The following is a 21409-nucleotide window of genomic DNA, read 5'->3' as shown; positions in this document are numbered from 1 at the left end:
TTTTTTCAACAGAACTACAACTACCAGCATTGATTTTAGTATTACGTCATATACATGCGACAGTATGTTTTTTCCCCTTCTTAAACTAAACATCCGGCGGTTTGTTGTTCGGTTGATATCTAGCCAAGTGATAAACTACAGATTAAGGTATTTTACTAATGCTTATACGTTTAAGATTTTAAGAAAATAATTGTATAGAATGTCTTGCTCTACAGTGCATTATGTGTTAGGTGTATTCGGGTTATTACTAGTTAAACTGGATGCATACTGCTGCATAACGCAGCCAAGTCTAAATTATCACTCAAACACCCCGTTACTGATAACGAATTAGCAGAGAATGTAGTTAACCAGTTTGGACTTGTTTTTAATTTAGTACAGTATAGTTGTGTAAGATTTGTACATACAGTTTGAATGGTTCTAAGTACCATGGCGCATGCGTGCTAGCTATTAAATGACGGAGGCTGCTTATGCGACTTAACTAAAGAGAATTGGAGAGAGGGGCCTAGCTACTCAATGAACCTTTCATAGGTATAATGGGTGCCATTTGGGATGAATCCTTAATGATTTGTTCCTCCTCCTTTCTCTTCCATGTAGGACAGTTGTATGGTGATGGAGGGGGAACAACCTCAAGAGGACTGCGCCCAACCCCAGCCCTCCGCGTCCTGCTCCAAGAAGCCAGACAAGCCCCTCAACCAGCCCAAGAAGAAGCAGGACGGCCCCAAAGATAAGGCCCAAACCCAGGGAGACGGCAAACCAAAGCCCAGGCCTCGCTACACGGACAAGGCCCGAAAGAATGCCAAGAACAAGAAGGACAAAGGAGGGAAGATGGGAGGAGAGGGGAATGGAGTCCTAAACGGTGAGGCCAAACTGGAGGAGACGGTAGAAGAAGGAGGAGGCGACGCGGGGCCACAGAATGACGGACAGGCTGCTACAGCCAACCAGGGAGGAGATGGAGATGTGGGTTCGCGACTGGAGACGGGGAGCAAGAGTTCTCCGTCTGAGAGAGAAGGGAGATCCCGGGAGGGGATAGAGTCAGGCCCTCAGGAAGAGGAGGAGGAGGAGAGCTGGGATGCTCTCTTTGATGACGAAGGAGAGTGTTTGGACCCCCATGTGCTAGAGGAGGTGAGGCTGCCTGTCTGTATGTCTATTTGAGGAGGTGAGTCTGTCTACCTGTGTCTGTCCCTGTCTGTCAGGAGGTGAGTCTCTCTCTCTGTCTGCATCCCTGGAATACTGCTATAACACTCAGTGTATGTCTGCTACACGTTTGCTACTTATTAGTGGTACTATCGCTGCAATGCTGTTATTTACACATCTACTGTCCTGTCTATAGTTGGAAATCGTTAGGAGACTAGTAAGCAAAATTACTCTCTCACCCTCTCACTTTCTCACTCTTTCTCTCACCCTCACCCTCTCTTTCGCTCACCCTATCTCTCACTCACCCTCTCTTTCTCTCGCTCACCCTCTCTTTCTCTCGCTCACCCTCTCTTTCTCTCGCTCACCCTCTCTTTCTCTCGCTCACCCTCTCTCTCGCTCACCCTCTGTCTCGCTCACCCTCTGTCTCGCTCACCCTCACTCTCTCTCTCTCTCTCTCACTCACCTCTCTGCCCCCCTCTCTCTCAGCTGGCCATAAAGCAGGGCAGGAAGAAGCGGCCGGTGCAGGAGGCCAGGTTTGACTACTACAGCTTGGATCAGGAGAGAGAGGGGGACGATGACACTGAGCTCAGGGAGGATGAGCTGTCTAACATCATAGAAATCTACGACTTCCCCACAGAGTTTAAGACTGAAGACCTGGTCAAATCCTTCCAGGCCTACCAGTACGTACCAGCCTTTACTGTCTTTTTACGAGTCCTGAGGTTCAGTCAAATCTCATTCCACCCTAGTCCCTATCAATACACAGTGATGATCCGTCTCGTCGAGGGGCAGCCGACGCTCCGTCTCGTCGAGGGGCAGCCGAAGCTCCGTCTCGTCGAGGGGCAGCCGAAGCTCCGTCTCGTCGAGGGGCAGCCGAAGCTCCGTCTCGTCGAGGGGCAGCCGAAGCTCCGTCTCGTCGAGGGGCAGCCGAAGCTCCGTCTCGTCGAGGGGCAGCCGAAGCTCCGTCTCGTCGAGGGGCAGCCGAAGCTCCGTCTCGTCGAGGGGCAGCCGAAGCTCCGTCTCGTCGAGGGGCAGCCGAAGCTCCGTCTCGTCGAGGGGCAGCCGAAGCTCCGTCTCGTCGAGGGGCAGCCGACGCTCCGTCTCGTCGAGGGGCAGCCGACGTTCCGTCTCGTCGAGGGGCAGCCGACGTTCCGTCTCGTCGAGGGGCAGCCGACGTTCCGTCTCGTCGAGGGGCAGCCGACGTTCCGTCTCGTCGAGGGGCAGCCGAAGCTCCGTCTCGTCGAGGGGCAGCCGAAGCTCCGTCTCGTCGAGGGGCAGCCGAAGCTCCGTCTCGTCGAGGGGCAGCCGACGCTCCGTCTCGTCGAGGGGCAGCCGATGCTCCGCCTACAGTATGTGGTGGTGATGAGATGCTGAAGGTGTTTTTGTGTGTGTGTAGGCAGAGAGGCTTCGACATCCAGTTTGTGGACGATACACACGCCCTGGCTCTCTTCAACAGCCCCATAGCAGGTGAGTCACACAGCTTTTATAAAGGAAAGGAAAAGCCATAGACTCTGGTAGCTCTCTCCGACACAATCATTTATTCACACACCTCATCACAGGTGAGCTACACCTGACCACAGGGGAGGGATACAGCTGAACATGTTTCATACCTTATCAAAAACACTGCGTGTCTCTCTTCTGTCTAACTTTACTGAAGATGTTTGGATGGTCAAATGAAGTAGTGGTCAACGTGTTTTAATAGTGGAGCTGACTTGGCTGTCCTCTCAGTCAACACTCAAGTCAACATCTGAGGTAAACATTTAGCAACTCAACTCTCTCTCTCTTTCTGTGTGTGTGTGTGTGTGTGTGTGTGTGTGTGTGTGTGTGTGTGTGTGTGTGTGTGTGTGTGTGTGTGTGTGTGTGTGTGTGTGTGTGTGTGTGTGTGTGTGTGTGTGTGTGTGTGTGTGTGTCAGCTCGGGAGGCTCTGAAGACCAAGCACCCGCTGTTGAAGGTCAGGTCTCTGGCTAAAGCCTCCGTCACCACCAGGGCCAAGGCTCGCAGCTGCTCAGGTACTGACTATCCTCTCTTTCATTCATCTGTCCATCCTTTCCTTTATCCTCCATCATCTGACTCTGAGTATTTCTGGAATTCCTTCATCTTGGACCTTGTCTGTCTGTCTGTCTGTCTCTCTCTCTCTCTCTCTCATATCTCCTGTATTCTTTCTCATTTCTCCTGTATTCTCTCTCATTTCTCCTGTATTCTCTCTCGCTCATATCTCCTGTATTCTCTCTCGCTCATATCTCCTGTATTCTCTCTCTCTCATATCTCCTGTATTCTCTCTCTCTCTCATATCTCCTGTATTCTCTCTCTCTCACATCTCCTGTATTCTCTCTCCTTCACCCCATTTCATTCTCTTCCTTGATTTCTTGTCACCTGTTGTGTATTCTTTGTCCTTCTTCCTTGCTTTCTTTTACTTTCTTTGCCCCCCCCCTTTCTCTTTCATTCCCTCAACACTCTCCCCCTCTCCTCCAGACTACCTGCTCCCTACTAAGGAGCGTCCCCAGACCAGTGCAGTGTTGGCCCGCAGGCTGGTGATGGGGGCGCTGGGTGTCAAGAGTCCCCAGAGCAAAGAGCACCGTGAAGCAGAGAGAAAAAAACTGCAAGATGCCAAAGGTACGTGATTTAAAGGGGCAATCTGGAATTCAAGAAATAATAACAACAGAGGTGACCCCGCCACTTGTTTTGGTAAACGGCTGAGGGATGGGGCTTGAGAAATGTAACCACTCTCCAATTCATAGACAGCTATTTATGCAAGGACTGTCCATCCATGACATCAGACTGATCGTTTTAACCATCCGTGACATCGGACTGATCGTTTTAACCATCCGTGACATCGGACTGATCGTTTTAACCATCCGTGACATCGGACTGATCGTTTTAACCATCCGTGAAATCGGACTGATCGTTTTAACCATCCGTGAAATCGGACTGATCGTTTTAACCATCCGTGACATCGGACTGATCGTTTTAACCATCCGTGACATCGGACTGATCGTTTTAACCATCCGTGACATCGGACTGATCGTTTTAACCATCCGTGACATCGGACTGATCGTTTTAACCATCCGTGACATCGGACTGATTGTTTTAACCATCCGTGACATCGGACTGATCGTTTTAACCATCCGTGACATCGGACTGATCGTTTTAACCATCCGTGACATCGGACTGATCGTTTTAACCATCCGTGACATCGGACTGATCGTTTTAACCATCCGTGACATCGGACTGATCGTTTTTAACCATCCGTGACATCGGACTGATCGTTTTTAACCATCCGTGACATCGGACTGATCGTTTTTAACCATCCGTGACATCGGACTGATCGTTTTTAACCATCCGTGACATCGGACTGATCGTTTTTAACCATCCGTGACATCGGACTGATCGTTTTAACCATATTTTGAAGCATTACGGTGCATTCAGAAAGTATTCAGATCCCTTGACTTTTTCAACATTTTGTTACGTTACAGCCTTTTTCTAAAATGTGTATATATAAAAACAAAAAATTAGCAATTTATTCAATTTGCAAAAATGTAAAAAGAAATTGCATTGTAATTATGGGGTGTTTATAGATCTATTTATTTAAACTCTTTTAGAATAAGGGGTTTTGATGGGGTACGACCAATGATGGGGGTAACCCTGGGTGACTGACAGGGGGTGCTGTTTGGAAGCCACTGCAAAGCCGTCTTGGTACTCCTGTATTGTAAAAATATATATATATTGGAAGCTATGGAAATGCATTTATTAATGTCTACATTAGTTTCTGACAAGCAGAATCTATTACAGAAACCTTAATGCATACTTTTAAATTAGATTATTCAAACAGGAACATAAAAATAATAGAATAAAAATGTTTTTTAGATTAGTGTACTAATCTTTCTGTCCCTAATATAGCAACAAAATATTTAAATACATGTAATTTTGTCCTTGAAACATTTAATTAAAATATTGTAAAATTCCATTCATTCCTATGGAGGACTGATCCCTCTGGGAAGTGCCAACATGGCCGACCGGTGGCATCAAAGCAAGTAATTAGCCAATACATAGCGTCAGCAATTCAGGGTTTATATACATCATTAGTAAGACGGTTGAGGTAAGCTGTCGTAGAGTGTTGCTACCACTAGGGGGTGGTGTTCTATCAGTGATGTCTTTTCAGGACCATGAACCCGAAGAAGAGTCTCAGCCTCAGAGAGACTGAGGACAATGCCCTCATCTAGTGTTCTATAAACACACACACACACACACACACTGCACGTCGTCCTGGAAATAGCTGCCAGTCATGTTGTTTTAAGTGTAGCCTTGCTTCCAAAGACCAGCTATTGGGGGGAAAGTAGTGTCCTGACGAGATACAAATATAGAACAGATTGTCAGGAAGAACTGACAACTATAGATGTTTGCTGGTGGTGACCTCTTCTTTCACTGAGAGAGAGAGGAGACACGTGTGTGTGTGTGTGTGTGTGTGTGTGAGAGAGTCCTGAGAGGTTTGGTTTCTGGTTAGACAGCTGACACACACACTCTCCCGTCTCTCTGGCTAAAAGTTTCCTTGAGTTCTCCTCACGCCCTGTGTTGCCGGGCAGAACCTCTACTCTATAATTTCTCTGGTGTTATTTCCCCTCCCAGAGGATTTATAAGTGGACACATTCAGCCAGGAGGACCAGTCTCTCTGGTGTTATTTCCCCTCCCAGAGGATTTATAAGTGGACACATTCAGCCAGGAGGACCAGTCTCTCTGGTGTTATTTCCCCTCCCAGAGGATTTATAAGTGGACACATTCAGCCAGGAGGACCAGTCTCTCTGGTGTTATTTCCCCTCCCAGAGGATTTATAAGTGGACACATTCAGCCAGGAGGACCAGTCTCTCTGGTGTTATTTCCCCTCCCAGAGGATTTATAAGTGGACACATTCAGCCAGGAGGACCAGTCTCTCTGGTGTTATTTCCCCTCCTAGAGGATTTATAAGTGGACACATTCAGCCAGGAGGACCAGTCTCTCTGGTGTTATTTCCCCTCCTAGAGGATTTATAAGTGGACACATTCAGCCAGGAGGACCAGTCTCTCTGGTGTTATTTCCCCTCCTAGAGGATTTATAAGTGGACACATTCAGCCAGGAGAACCAGTCTCTCTGGTGTTATTTCCCCTCCTAGAGGATTTATAAGTGGACACATTCAGCCAGGAGGACCAGTCTCTCTGGTGTTATTTCCCCTCCCAGAGGATTTATAAGTGGACACATTCAGCCAGGAGGACCAGTCTCTCTGGTGTTATTTCCCCTCCCAGAGGATTTATAAGTGGACACATTCAGCCAGGAGGACCAGTCTCTCTGGTGCTATTTCCCCTCCCAGAGGATTTATAAGTGGACACATTCAGCCAGCAGGACCAGTCTCTCTGGTGTTATTTCCCCTCCCAGAGGATTTATAAGTGGACACATTCAGCCAGGAGGACCAGTCTCTCTGGTGCTATTTCCCCTCCCAGAGGATTTATAAGTGGACACATTCAGCCAGGAGGACCAGTCTCTCTGGTGTTATTTCCCCTCCCAGAGGATTTATAAGTGGACACATTCAGCCAGGAGGACCAGTCTCTCTGGTGTTATTTCCCCTCCCAGAGGATTTATAAGTGGACACATTCAGCCAGGAGGACCAGTCTCTCTGGTGTTATTTCCCCTCCCAGAGGATTTATAAGTGGACACATTCAGCCAGGAGGACCAGTCTCTCTGGTGTTATTTCCCCTCCCAGAGGATTTATAAGTGGACACATTCAGCCAGGAGGACCAGTCTCTCTGGTGTTATTTCCCCTCCCAGAGGATTTATAAGTGGACACATTCAGCCAGGAGGACCAGTCTCTCTGGTGTTATTTCCCCTCCCAGAGGATTTATAAGTGGACACATTCAGCCAGGAGGACCAGTCTCTCTGGTGTTATTTCCCCTCCCAGAGGATTTATAAGTGGACACATTCAGCCAGGAGGACCAGTCTCTCTGGTGTTACTTCCCCTCCCAGAGGATTTATAAGTGGACACATTCAGCCAGGAGGACCAGTCTCTCTGGTGTTATTTCCCCTCCCAGAGGATTTATAAGTGGATACATTCAGCCAGGAATCCATGTCTCAATTGTCTCAAGGCTTAAAAATCCTTCTGTAACCTGTCTCCTCCCCTTCATCTACACTGAAGTGGATTTAACAAGTGGCACCAATAAGGGAGTAGACATTCACCTGGTCGGGAGGGAGACAGACGGATGGCTGCTTATGGAACTGACTTTGTTTTGTGGCCTGGATAACTGTAGTGCTCTACTGTTCTCAGGTGAACAGGTCGATATGTGATCATAGACATTATGTGTCTGTGTGAAGCTCTGTTTACATTGTTCTAGACAACTAGCGCTCTCTCCCCCTGGTGCCCAGGGAGCACAACACATTGAAAATATCTCTTTTCAACCCCTAAAATACGTATTTTCAACCAAAAAAGACATATTTTCAACCAAAAAATACATATTTTCAACATTTTCAACCAGAAAATACATATTTTCAACATTTTCAACCAGAAAATACATATTTTCAACCCCAAAAAGATATTATAAGGTGGGATGTGCTTTTTATACAGTAACATCCTGTAATCATATACAGTCTTCTATGATTCATACAGTAGACGTCATCATATAAGTTGTATATTCTATGTGTACTTCAGTGTGGTGATTAGATTCATTAGGATCCCCGTTAGCCGACACCAATGGAGACAACTAGTCTGACTGGGGTCGGACACATCATGAAAAATACATTACAGACAAAACACGACTTTACAGTTGACATTTAAAGACATGAACATGTCCTGTGTGTCTGTCAGTTACACACCTGTGTTACCATGGAGACGTGGAGCTGTTCTCTCTGCTGACTTATACATGGAACATTTCATCTTGTAACTAGCGCCAAATGTACATGACATACCAGTACCAGCAAAGGAATACAACTCCACGAGAGAGAAACATGACATACCAGAACCAGCAAAGGAATACAACTCCACGAGAGAGAAACATGACATACCAGAACCAGCAGAGGAATACAACTCCACGAGAAACATGACATACCAGAACCAGCAAAGGAATACAACTCCACGAGAGAGAAACATGACATACCAGAACCAGCAAAGGAATACAACTCCACGAGAGAGAAACATGACATACCAGAACCAGCAAAGGAATACAACTCCACGAGAGAGAAACATGACATACCAGAACCAGCAAAGGAATACAACTCCACGAGAGAGAAACATGACATACCAGAACCAGCAGAGGAATACAACTCCACGAGAGAAACATGACATACCAGAACCAGCAAAGGAATACAACTCCACGAGAGAGAAACATGACATACCAGAACCAGCAAAGGAGTACAACTCCACGAGAAACATGACATACCAGAACCAGCAGAGGAATACAACTCCACGAGAGAAACATGACATACCAGAACCAGCAAAGGAATACAACTCCACGAGAGAGAAACATGACATACCAGAACCAGCAGAGGAATACAACTCCACGAGAGAAACATGACATACCAGAACCAGCAGAGGAATACAACTCCACGAGAAACATGACATACCAGAACCAGCAAAGGAATACAACTCCACGAGAGAGAATCATGACATACCAGAACCAGCAAAGGAATACAACTCCACGAGAAACATGACATACCAGAACCAGCAAAGGAATACAACTCCACGAGAGAAACATGACATACCAGAACCAGCAAAGGAATACAACTCCACGAGAGAAACATGACATACCAGAACCAGCAGAGGAATACAACTCCACGAGAAACATGACATACCAGAACCAGCAAAGGAATACAACTCCACGAGAGAGAATCATGACATACCAGAACCAGCAGAGGAATACAACTCCACGAGAAACATGACATACCAGAACCAGCAAAGGAATACAACTCCACGAGAGAAACATGACATACCAGAACCAGCAGAGGAATACAACTACACGAGAAACATGACATACCAGAACCAGCAGAGGAATACAACTCCACGAGAAACATGACATACCAGAACCAGCAAAGGAATACAACTCCACGAGAGAGAATCATGACATACCAGAACCAGCAGAGGAATACAACTCCACGAGAAACATGACATACCAGAACCAGCAAAGGAATACAACTCCACGAGAGAAACATGACATACCAGAACCAGCAAAGGAATACAACTCCACGAGAGAAACATGACATACCAGAACCAGCAAAGGAATACAACTCCACGAGAGAGAATCATGACATACCAGAACCAGCAAAGGAATACAACTCCACGAGAGAAACATGACATACCAGAACCAGCAAAGGAATACAACTCCACGAGAGAAACATGACATACCAGAACCAGCAAAGGAATACAACTCCACGAGAGACATGACATACCAGAACCAGCAAAGGAATACAACTCCACGAGAAACATGACATACCAGAACCAGCAAAGGAATACAACTCCACGAGAGAAACATGACATACCAGAACCAGCAAAGGAATACAACTCCACGAGAGACATGACATACCAGAACCAGCAAAGGAATACAACTCCACGAGAAACATGACATACCAGAACCTGCAAAGGAATTCAACTCCACGAGAGAGAAACATGACATACCAGAACCAGCAAAGGAATACAACTCCACGAGAGAGAAACATGACATACCAGAACCAGCAAAGGAATACAACTCCACGAGAGAGAAACATGACATACCAGAACCAGCAAAGGAATACAACTCCACGAGAGAGAAACATGACATACCAGAACCAGCAAAGGAATACAACTCCACGAGAGAGAGACATGACATACCAGTACCAGCAAAGGAATACAAGTCCACGAGAGAAACATGACATACCAGAACCAGCAAAGGAATACAAGTCCACGAGAGAAACATGACATACCAGAACCAGCAAAGGAATACAAGTCCACGAGAGAAACATGACATACCAGAACCAGCAAAGGAATACAACTCCACGAGAGAGAAACATGACATACCAGAACCAGCAAAGGAATACAACTCCACGAGAGAGAAACATGACATACCAGAACCAGCAAAGGAATACAACTCCACGAGAAACATGACATACCAGAACCAGCAAAGGAATACAACTCCACGAGAGAAACATGACATACCAGAACCAGCAAAGGAATACAACTCCACGAGAGAGAAACATGACATACCAGAACCAGCAGAGGAATACAACTCCACGAGAAACATGACATACCAGAACCAGCAAAGGAATACAACTCCACGAGAGAGAAACATGACATACCAGAACCAGCAAAGGAATACAACTCCACGAGAGAGAAACATGACATACCAGAACCAGCAAAGGAATACAACTCCACGAGAAACATGACATACCAGAACCAGCAAAGGAATACAACTCCACGAGAAACATGACATACCAGAACCAGCAAAGGAATACAACTCCACGAGAAACATGACATACCAGAACCAGCAAAGGAATACAACTCCACGAGAGAGAAACATGACATACCAGAACCAGCAAAGGAATACAACTCCACGAGAAACATGACATACCAGAACCAGCAAAGGAATACAACTCCACGAGAAACATGACATACCAGAACCAGCAAAGGAATACAACTCCACGAGAGAGAAACATGACATACCAGAACCAGCAAAGGAATACAACTCCACGAGAGAGAAACATGACATACCAGAACCAGCAAAGGAATACAACTCCACAAGAGAGAAACATGACATACCAGAACCAGCAAAGGAGTACAACTCCACGAGAAACATGACATACCAGAACCAGCAAAGGAATACAACTCCACGAGAGAGAAACATGACATACCAGAACCAGCAAAGGAATACAACTCCACGAGAGAGAAACATGACATACCAGAACCAGCAAAGGAATACAACTCCACGAGAGAGAAACATGACATACCAGAACCAGCAAAGGAATACAACTCCACGAGAAACATGACATACCAGAACCAGCAAAGGAATACAACTCCACGAGAGAAACATGACATACCAGAACCAGCAGAGGAATACAACTCCACGAGAGAGACATGACATACCAGAACCAGCAAAGGAATACAACTCCACGAGAAACATGACATACCAGAACCAGCAGAGGAATACAACTCCACGAGAGAGAAACATGACATACCAGAACCAGCAAAGGAATACAACTCCACGAGAGAGAAACATGACATACCAGAACCAGCAAAGGAATACAACTCCACGAGAGAGAAACATGACATACCAGAACCAGCAAAGGAATACAACTCCACGAGAGAGAAACTTACTTTTTCCAACGCTTGCGAATTTAGATATTTTTTTACCGCGACTAGCCAGTCTGGCTGTTAAGTTTCTTGTTTAAGAGGTTGACAAAAACATCAGCAATACGTTTCTTCACGTCCGTGCGACAGATGTGTTTTGGATAATGATACGGGAAGAGGCAGTGCTGAGCCTTTTGGGACTTCTCTAAGTGTCTTTCACAAAACCGTGAAGAAACGATGGCTAATATATTACATGTTGCTCCTTTAAAGTGGAACTAGTCTTTGTCTTTATGATAGTATTGATCTGCTCTCCTATCAACCTGTCTGTCCTGTCTTTCAGAGCAGAAGCGTCTGGCAGCTAAACAGAGAGACGACGCCTGGGAAGGGAAAGCCTGACGGAGAGGAACCACTTCCTGGCTTCTGCCTTCCATCCCATCCTCCCTTCACTGTAGGGACTAGACACACCTCTGCCCTCCATCCCATCCTCCCTTCACCGTAGGGACTAGACACACCTCTGTTCCCTCTGTTCCCTCTGCCCTCCATCCCATCCTCCCTTCACCGTAGGGACTAGACACACCTCTGTTCCCTCTGTCCTCTGCCCTCCATCCCATCCTCCCTTCACTGTAGGGACTAGACACACCTCTGTTCCCTCTGCCCTCCATCCCATCCTCCCTTCACTGTAGGGACTAGACACACCTCTGTTCCCTCTGTTCTCCATCCCATCCTCCCTTCACCATAGGGACTAGACACACCTCTGTTCCCTCTGCCCTCCATCCCATCCTCCCTTCACCATAGGGACTAGACACACCTCTGTTCCCTCTGCCCTCCATCCCATCCTCCCTTCACCGTAGGGACTAGACACACCTCTGTTCCCTCTGCCCTCCATCCCATCCTCCCTTCACCGTAGGGACTAGACACACCTCTGTTCCCTCTACCCTCCATCCCATCCTCCCTTCACCGTAGGGACTAGACACACCTCTGTTCCCTCTGCCCTCCATCCCATCCTCCCTTCACTGTAGAGACTAGACACACCTCTGTTCCCTCTGCCCTCCATCCCATCCTCCCTTCACCGTAGGGACTAGACACACCTCTGTTCCCTCTGCCCTCCATCCCATCCTCCCTTCACCGTAGGGACTAGACACACCTCTGTTCCCTCTGCCCTCCATCCCATCCTCCCTTCACCGTAGGGACTAGACACACCTCTGTTCCCTCTGCCCTCCATCCCATCCTCCCTTCACCGTAGGGACTAGACACACCTCTGTTCCCTCTGCCCTCCATCCCATCCTCCCTTCACCGTAGGGACTAGACACACCTCTGTTCCCTCTGCCCTCCATCCCATCCTCCCTTCACCGTAGGGACTAGACACACCTCTGTTCCCTCTGCCCTCCATCCCATCCTCCCTTCATCGTAGGGACTAGACACACCTCTGTTCCCTCTGCCCTCCATCCCATCCTCCCTTCACTGTAGGGACTAGACACACCTCTGTTCCCTCTGCCCTCCATCCCATCCTCCCTTCACCGTAGGGACTAGACACACCTCTGTTCCCTCTGTTCCTTCTGTCCTCCATCCCATCCTCCCTTCACTGTAGGGACTAGACACACCTCTGTCCCCCCCCCCCCCCCCCCCCCCCTACACAGGGCAGCTGTACTGAAGCCACACTGGACTGAACAGAAGGGGTCATATGGCGGTTAGGGGTCATATGGGGTCTACCTGAACGCTTGTTTTGGATTTCCTTTGCGAAACGTTTTGCTACGGTGTGCACTAATGAATACAACCCGGGTCCATACAACGTAAAGGGGGAGAATCTAGTATGTGTTCAGAGAGGCTCCCATCATACAACGTAAAGGGGGGAGAATCTAGTATGTGTTCAGAGAGGCTCCCATCATACAACGTAAAGGGGGGAGAATCTAGTATGTGTTCAGAGAGGCTCCCATCATACAACGTAAAGGGGGAGAATCTAGTATGTGTTCAGAGAGGCTCCCATCATACAACGTAAAGGGGGGAGAATCTAGTATGTGTTCAGAGAGGCTCCCATCATACAACGTAAAGGGGGGAGAATCTAGTATGTGTTCAGAGAGGCTCCCATCATACAACGTAAAGGGGGGAGAATCTAGTATGTGTTCAGAGAGGCTCCCATGCAGAGTAGCCAGGGTTATTATGGATGAGCGTATTGAACAGGGATGCGCTGCGTGGTTTTGCACCCGCCCAGCACTAAAACACCTGCTGTGCTGAATCAACTAATTCATGAAGAATAGTTTCATGTGTTTTTTTAGTGGTGGGCTGGAACAAAACCCTGCACACATACAGCACACTGTTGGCCCTGTGTAAGACGTGATGTTGTCCATAACCACCAGCGGATGCTAGACAGTGACAGTTAAACAGTAAGGTGATGTACCCTCCAGGGTTGGGGTCAGTCCCATTTTAGATTCCAGTCAGTTCAGAAACTGAATCGCTTTCCAATTCCACATGATCCTCATTGAAAAGCATTGAGGAGAGGTGGAATTGGAATTTCGCTGTACTTCCTGAATTGACAGGAATTCAAATGAAACTGACCCCAACCCTGATACCCTCCTATTCTGTTTTTATTTACTTTTTATATTGTTTTATTACCAGCTGATGGGGAGGAGCTAATTATGACCTAATTTATGTTACATGTATTAATCTTATAAAAAAATAATCTCAGTCAGGAAGTGTATCTTGAATCATCCTCCCCCAGTTTCTGCTCGTGTTAAAGCACACTGTTTGCGGGGCAGTGTGTCAAGCGTCTGAGTAGGAGAGCTGATCTAGGACCAGGACCCAACCTGTCCATATAATCTTATTCATTGTGTTCTAAAAGGCAAAACTGATCCTAGATCAACACTTCTACCCTGAGACGAATGAGACATCGGGGCCCAGCTATCTAACGGCTTAATAATGACGAGAGAGGACCGATACACCAAATAACATTATGATGACGTCTCCGTTGCACCCTAACGTTTGTAAAAATGTTTTTGTAAAAACAATGTATTTTCTTTTCCTATTGTATTGTTCAGTGAACAGGGTTTGTCACTGTTTTTCTCTTATTGGTGGTTTAATAAATCATTTTTAAACTCTTTGTCCTGCCTCTCTCTCTCTCTCCGCCCTGCCTCTCTCCGCCCTGCCTCTCTCTCTCTCTCCGCCCTGCCTCTCCGCCCTGCCTCTCCGCACTGCCTCTCTCTCCGCCCTGCCTCTCTCTCCGCCCTGCCTCTCTCCGCCCTGCCTCTCTCTGCCCTGCCTCTCTCTCCGCCCTGCCTCTCTCCGCCCTGCCTCTCTCCGCCCTGCCTCTCTCTCCGCCCTGCCTCTCTCCGCCCTGCCTCTCTCCGCCCTGCCTCTCTCCGCCCTGCCTCTCTCCGCCCTGCCTCTCTCGCTCTCCGCCCTGCCTCTCTCTCTCTCTCAGCCCTGCCTCTCTCTCTCTCTCAGCCCTGCCTCTCTCTCTCCGCCCTGCCCCTCTCTCTCTCTCCGCCCTGCCCCTCTCTCTCTCTCCGCCCTGCCCCTCTCTCTCTCTCCGCCCTGCCTCTCTCTCTCCGCCCTGCTTCTCTCTCTCTCTCCGCCCTGCCTCTCTCTCTCTCTCTCCGCCCTGCCTCTCTCTCTCCGCCCTGCCTCTCTCTCTCTCTGCACCCTGCCTCTCTCTCTCCGTCCTGCCTCTCTCTGCTTGTTGCCTCTCAATTTCAATTCAAGGGGCTTTATTGGCATGGGAAACATGTTAACATTGGCAAAGCAAGTGAAGTAGATAATAAACAAAAGTGAAATTAACAATAATAAATTAACAGTAAACATTACACTCACATAAGTTCCAAAACAATAAAGACATTTCAAATAGTTAAAGTACAAAAGGGAAAATGAATCAACATAAATATGGGTTGTATTTGCAATGGTGTTTGTTCTTCATTGGTTGCCCTTTTCTTGTGGCAACAGGTCACAAATCTTGCTACTGTGGTATTTCACCCAGTAGATATGGGAGTTTATCAAAATTGGGTTTGTTTTTGAATTCTTTGTGGATCTGTGTAATCTGAAGGAAATATGTGTCTCTAATATGGTCATACATTTGGCCATATTACTCGCTCCTTGCTGCCTCTCGCTCTCTCTCTCTCTCTCCTTGCTGCCTCTCGCTCTCTCTCTCTCGCTCCTTGCTGCCTCTCTCTCTCGCTCCTAGCTGCCTCTCTCCTTGCTGCCTCTCTCTTGCTCCTTGCTGCCTCTCTCGCTCTCTCTCTCGCTCCTAGCTGCCTCTCTCTCTCTCCTTGCTGCCTCTCTCTTGCTCCTTGCTGCCTCTCTCGCTCCTTGCTGCCTCTCTCTCTCTCCTTGCTGCCTCTCTCTCTCTCCTTGCTGCCTCTCTCTCTCTCTCTCTCTCTCTCTCCTTGCTGCCTCTCTCTCTCTCTCTCGCTCCTAGCTGCCTCTCTCTCTCCTTGCTGCCTCTCTCTTGCTCCTTTCTGCCTCTCTCGCTCTCTCTCTCGCTCCTAGCTGCCTCTCTCTCTCTCCTTGCTGCCTCTCTCTTGCTCCTTGCTGCCTCTCTCTTGCTCCTTGCTGCCTCTCTCGCTCCTTGCTGCCTCTCTCTCTCTCCTTGCTGCCTCTCTCTCTCTCCTTGCTGCCTCTCTCTCTCTCTCTCTCCTTGCTGTCTCTCTCTCCTTGCTGTCTCTCTCTCCTTGCTGCCTCTCTCTCTCTTGCTCCTTGCTGCCTCTCTCTCTCTTGCTCCTTGCTGCCTCTCTCTCTCTTGCTCCTTGCTGCCTCTCTCTCTCTCCTTGCTGCCCCTCTCTCTCTCCTTGCTGCCTGTCTGTTTGTGCATATTTTGTTTGAGTTGGGAGCAATTCCATTCCAACTCCTGTCAACTCCTGTCATTGGTTGAACATTGCCCTTTAAAAGGTGCATAGATGAAAAAGCGCGATGGGATTGAATCCCGGCCCGTACGGACCCTCGACAGTGATGCCGAGTCCGTCTGTAAGCCAGAAACACTATGGAAACGGAACAAGAGAATAAACATAGAACTGAAGGAAACAGCCACTATGACACCCACCCACCCAGCCCTGCCCTGCCATAGCGTGATGTGAGATCTGTGGTCAGACCATGATAATATCAGAGCTTTAGGCTTTATGAGGAGGTAACGTGCCACGGGGCTGCCAGCTTGGCAATCACACTCTAACGGGCCCTCCAGCCGGGCTGCTTCGGGCTTGTCCCAATCCACACTTTCATCTTCAGTCTTGAGAACCACAGACACACACACATACGTGGTGGAGGTCTTTATAGGGAGAGATGCCAGCTGTCATGCCAACCCAATGCCCACGTGTCATGGTGTGGAGGTTGGTAGGTTGGAACACACAGTAGTTACCAAGCAACCGTTTAACCACAGTGTCAACCATGTGTTTAAGACTGGAGGGAGGAAGAGGACGACTGAGTCCCAAATGTCACCCTATTCCCTATGGTGTGCGCTACCTTTGACTAGTGCCCATATAGTGTAGTGCGCGGAGTCATGGCGTTTCTGGTGAGAGATCCCTAATACTGCTAAGATGAGGATTTATGTATGTAAATTGTAATGTATTTTATCTGTAATGTCTTTTTTCGTTATGTGTCGGACCCCAGTAAGACTAGCTGTCGCCATGGTGATCCTAATCAATCACCTCGAAGAGAAAAGGAGAGGGAATAGGAGGAGGAGGAGGTGATGGGGGACGGGAAGAGGAAGACTGGGAGGAGAGGGAGGAGGAGGAGGTGATGGGGGACAGGAAGAGGAAGACTGGGAGGAGAGGGAATAGGGGGAGGTGATGGGGGATGGGAGAGGAAGACTGGGAGGAGAGGGAATAGGAGGAGGAGGAGGAGGAGGAGGTGATGGGGGACGGGAAGAGGAAGACTGGGAGGAGAGGGAATAGGAGGAGGTGATGGGGGATGGGAGAGGAAGACTGGGAGGAGAGGGAATAGGAGGAGGAGGAGGAGGAGGTGATGGGGGACGGGAAGAGGAAGACTGGGAGGAGAGGGAATAGGAGGAGGTGATGGGGGACGGGAGAGGAAGACTGGGAGGAGAGGGAATAGGAGGAGGAGGAGGTGATGGGGGACGGGAAGAGGAAGACTGGGAGGAGAGGGAATAGGAGGAGGAGGAGGTGATGGGGGACGGGAAGAGGAAGACTGGGAGGAGAGGGAATAGGAGGAGGAGGAGGTTATGGGGGACGGGAGAGGAAGACTGGGAGGAGAGGGAATAGGAGGAGTGAAAGAGAAAGCAATAGGAAGGAGAGGAGGTTGAATCGGACTCACGTTGCTCTGCCAGTCAATATCCTTTGTGATGCTTCTCCAATTAATGTAATGACCAGGGTCATATTCATTAGTGCATAACGTTTTGCAACGGAAATCAACGATGTAGATTCCTCATTGGACAAGTTCAGTTTGCGCCTCACTATTTCGGTCTGTTTTCTTCCGTTTTGGCGCTGAATGAATATGAATCAGATCTGGGGCTTGTTGAATACACGGGAGGCCTGATGTGTATTCTTAGCCTCTGGCGGTTGTTTATTTGAATATGGCCTAAATAAGCCTTTTCTGACTACAGCATTTCAGCTATAGTTAGACACTGACTAAAACTTAAACACACTCATCTCAGCATGCCGCAGCTAAAATAAGCAGCATATTGAGTGCGTGCCCTAATTGGTTGAGTAAAAGCGGACATGTCCCAGTGTGTCTGAGGTTGGAAACGGCAGTAAAGCCTCTATGTTCCCTAGGTCTGGATGGAGGTCAGGGCTCTATATCCACATGGCTCTTTTTGAATGAATGAAAGGTTTCTCATGGTTTATTATGAGGAGTTTAAATGTACATTTATATAGCTAATGATAGTATTATTCATCAAATGTTATACACTCAAATGACCAGGTACCAAAAGAGCCATTTCGTTTGGAAATCTGATGTTTATTGTTCTCCACCATTGCCAAGTATCAGGTGCACTACTTATTAGGTACAACCACTGTGCCTTCCAAATGGCACCCTATTCCCAAAACATAGTTCACTACTTTTAACCAGAGCCCTATGTGCAACGGTCCCAATATATCTACCTGTATGATGAGGTTCACTGGTGTTAAAACAGACTGATGACAGCAACTATAGGATTTATCGTAATAAAACATAAACAATACAAAACTAGCGTTGCAAAAACAAATAAAAAAATCTGGTAACTTTTCCAAAATTCCCGGTTGTAGGAATCCTATATTTCCCAGATTTCCTGCTGATTCCAGGAATCTTCCAACCGGGGTTGCTGGAAAACCTGGGACTCGTGGGAAAGTTACCAGAATTTTGCAACCTTATGAAAAACACAACTACAAAAGGGACAAAACGTTTGAAGTCAAAAGTACATAATATTAAAGTATAAATTACAAACCTACAGGACAATATTCTAGAGAGGTCATTTTAAACAACATTTGCAAAACATTACAATATAGATTTTTTTTTAAAGGCTAAACGTTAGCACCATGAAAAATACTTGTCAATGTAATTTCCATATAACAAAAAACACACCGTTTTTTTTTTTACAGCGAATACTGCATTTGTATTGCATAAATACTGCATTTGTGAAGTAGATATATGAAAGCACATGAAGGATAGTTTTTAAAGGAAGTAGGTGATCTGATTTGATGATGGATGGACAACAGGCAAGAGGACGAGAGAATCTACCAAGGCCCGGTTTCCCCAAAACATTTCAAGGATCCTACGGTTCTAAGATAAACTTAGCCTCAAGATGCTTTTGGGAAACCGGGCCCTGATCAATCACTAAGGCTATGGCCAGACAGAAAGTTTGCGTGAGAAAACTATGGCTTGAGCCAATGGTTTTTCAATGGAGGGCATCCCGTTGATGGAAAATGGACAACTGAGATGATTGTCTTTAGAAAGAAAACGTACAAGATGACGGCCTTGAAACTCCTCCAAAAATAGTTGACTTGAGTTGAACTTTTGACAGACAAAAACGGACAACAATAAATGCGAATCCAATTTCATACGTTTCCATGCGTCTGTTATACTATCTTATAAGATCATGACTGAGATTGAGAAGACAATAGACAACTTAAAGGTAGACTCAGCCATATAACATACACATACACAGATATAAACAGAATTCAAAATGTCTGCAAGCAGGAAGACACCCTTGTTGTTTACAAGGCCCTACTTCATAAACTTCCGTCTTATCTAACACCTGAGTTATTTAACCCGTTCACAGGCTTGGTTAACTCTTGAGGTTCCTCGAGTCTCCAGCAAGCTAGGTAAATCTGCTTTTCGTTTTTAATGCACCGTATTGCTGGAACAAAATTCAAAATACATTTCATCTTGATGTTCTGGTGCCGTTCGGGCAATTTAAAGTATTGATTGGGGTTTTATTTGTGGATGAATGTAACCGTTTTTCTGGGTGATTTGTGATGTTTTATTTGTGCTTCCCATGACTGTGTTCTTGTATTGTAATGTGTGTATACATATTTTGTGTTTAATGTGTATATTTATGTTGTATCATACAGGTCGCATTTGGTAAAGAGCCTTAGGTCCTAATTTTTTGTATGAAAATGTATAACAATGCCATCTTACCTTTAAACAAGGTAGCTTTGCCCCATTGTCACTAAATAGGTACAACCATCTTATACAATATACACAGTTTGTGATTTGATGAACATACATGTAATACTCATTCATGTACCTTAGTGTAACCTTCCTATGTATCACAGGAGGCTGGTGAGGGGAGGACGGCTCATAATAGTGGCTGGAATGGAGTGAATGGAATGTTATTAAACACATGGAAACCACGTGTTTGATGTGTTCGATTCCATTCCATTTAATTCCGTTGCAGCCATTACTATCAGCCCATCCTCCCCAATTAAGATGCCACCAGCCTCCTGTGCTACATAACCATAGTATGTCTGAATCTTAGGGAACTACCTTGTTGTTTTTCCGTCATTTCAAATCTGTAAATAACTCCGCGTTGCCATGGTGACACCTGACACGTGACAGCTTGATACGTTCCGATTCCAACTGAGAAACGTGTCACAACTACCCATAAGTCCTGTATACGTCTCTGTCTATACTCTCTCTCTCAGAGATATGGTTAGCGATGGTGAAGGTGCGATGATTGCTTGACGTTCAGGTGATTCTTTCTTTGACCTTTTCAGAAACAATTCCCCCCTTCCCTCCCCTCTTCCTTCCTCCCCCCTCCCTCCCACAGTCCATTCCAACCCCGGCTTCCTGGTTCTCCTCCGGCTCCTCTCCCCTGATTGGGTGAGTTGAGATGAGCTGTGGTTCCGAAGCTCTGCCCTGAGAACTCCCATTGGTTGATTGGTTGTTCTGAAGTCTCTCATTCGTTGTTCTGTTGGATGGAGATCCCCCATTAGTTATTCTGTTGTTCCGTTGGTTAGAGGAAGTTGTTGGTGATCTGACGCTGGTGCTCAAACAGATCCTCCACCTCTGGACTGTATGCATCACCTGAGAGAGAGGGAGGGAGGGAGAGGGAGGGAGGGAAGAGAGAGAGAGGGAGAGGGAGGGAGGGAAGGAAGAGAGAGAGCGACAAATATTAGAATAACATTTTTGTGTGGATATGAAGTAGAAATTGATTGAAGTAACGGAGTGAAGGAGGGATGGAACTCCTGTGGTTGGTCAGTGTGGGTAAACCCCCTCACCTGCGTGGCAGCCGAACATGAAGACGCGGCCTCCATCGTACTTGCAGCGGCAACGCATCACGTTGTTCTGGAAGTCTGACTCAGCCATGTCCAACGAGGGGTTCACTTCCACCTGCAGGGAGGGACAGAGGACAAAGGAAGGGAGGGAGGTGTGTGTCAGGTGTTTGTGTGTGTGTCAGGTGGGTGTGTGTGTGTCAGGTGTGTGTGTGTGTGTGTGTGTCAGGTGGGTGTGTGTGTGTCAGGTGTGTGTGTGTGTCAGGTGTGTGTGTCAGGTGTGTGTGTGTGTGTGCCAGGTGTGTGTGTGTGTGTGTCTGCTGTGTTTGTGTGTCAGGTGTGTGTGTGTGTGTCAGGTGTGTGTGTGTGTGTGTGTGTG

The 21409-nt window shown here is 47.2% G+C and overlaps 1 protein-coding gene across 2 annotated transcripts; it reads left to right on the top strand.

The window, feature by feature from the left end:
• The first annotated feature begins 59 nt into the window (after nucleotides 1-59).
• Nucleotides 60-11973, top strand: LOC120032618 (coiled-coil domain-containing protein R3HCC1L-like). 2 transcript variants are annotated; one of them, XM_038978788.1, is made up of 7 exons: nucleotides 60-147; nucleotides 595-1122; nucleotides 1621-1814; nucleotides 2528-2598; nucleotides 3045-3140; nucleotides 3604-3744; nucleotides 11747-11973. In XM_038978788.1, exons 2-7 carry the CDS (start codon nucleotides 604-606, stop codon nucleotides 11761-11763), a joined length of 1038 nt encoding a protein of 345 aa, XP_038834716.1. In that variant the 5' UTR covers nucleotides 60-147; nucleotides 595-603; the 3' UTR covers nucleotides 11764-11973. The 2 variants fall into 2 exon arrangements, with proteins under 2 accessions (XP_038834716.1, XP_038834715.1); XM_038978787.1 differs by having other exon boundaries at nucleotides 11742-11973.
• The last annotated feature ends 9436 nt before the right edge of the window (nucleotides 11974-21409 follow it).

Source organism: Salvelinus namaycush, chromosome 39 (assembly GCF_016432855.1).
Source record: "Salvelinus namaycush isolate Seneca chromosome 39, SaNama_1.0, whole genome shotgun sequence".
Lineage (NCBI taxonomy): Eukaryota > Metazoa > Chordata > Actinopteri > Salmoniformes > Salmonidae > Salvelinus > Salvelinus namaycush.
Note: the sequence above shows the minus strand (reverse complement) of the source record. Positions and strands in the feature narration are given on the sequence as shown.

Bases quoted from the DNA above. Each gene is read 5' to 3' on its own strand.
- LOC120032618 (XM_038978787.1), top strand. From the start codon at position 604: ATGGTGATGGAGGGGGAACAACCTCAAGAGGACTGCGCCCAACCCCAG. The intron at 3,141-3,603 runs GTACTGACTATC...CCTCTCCTCCAG, and splicing joins CAAGGCTCGCAGCTGCTCAG to ACTACCTGCTCCCTACTAAG. The intron at 3,745-11,741 runs GTACGTGATTTA...CCTGTCTTTCAG, and splicing joins AAAACTGCAAGATGCCAAAG to AGCAGAAGCGTCTGGCAGCT.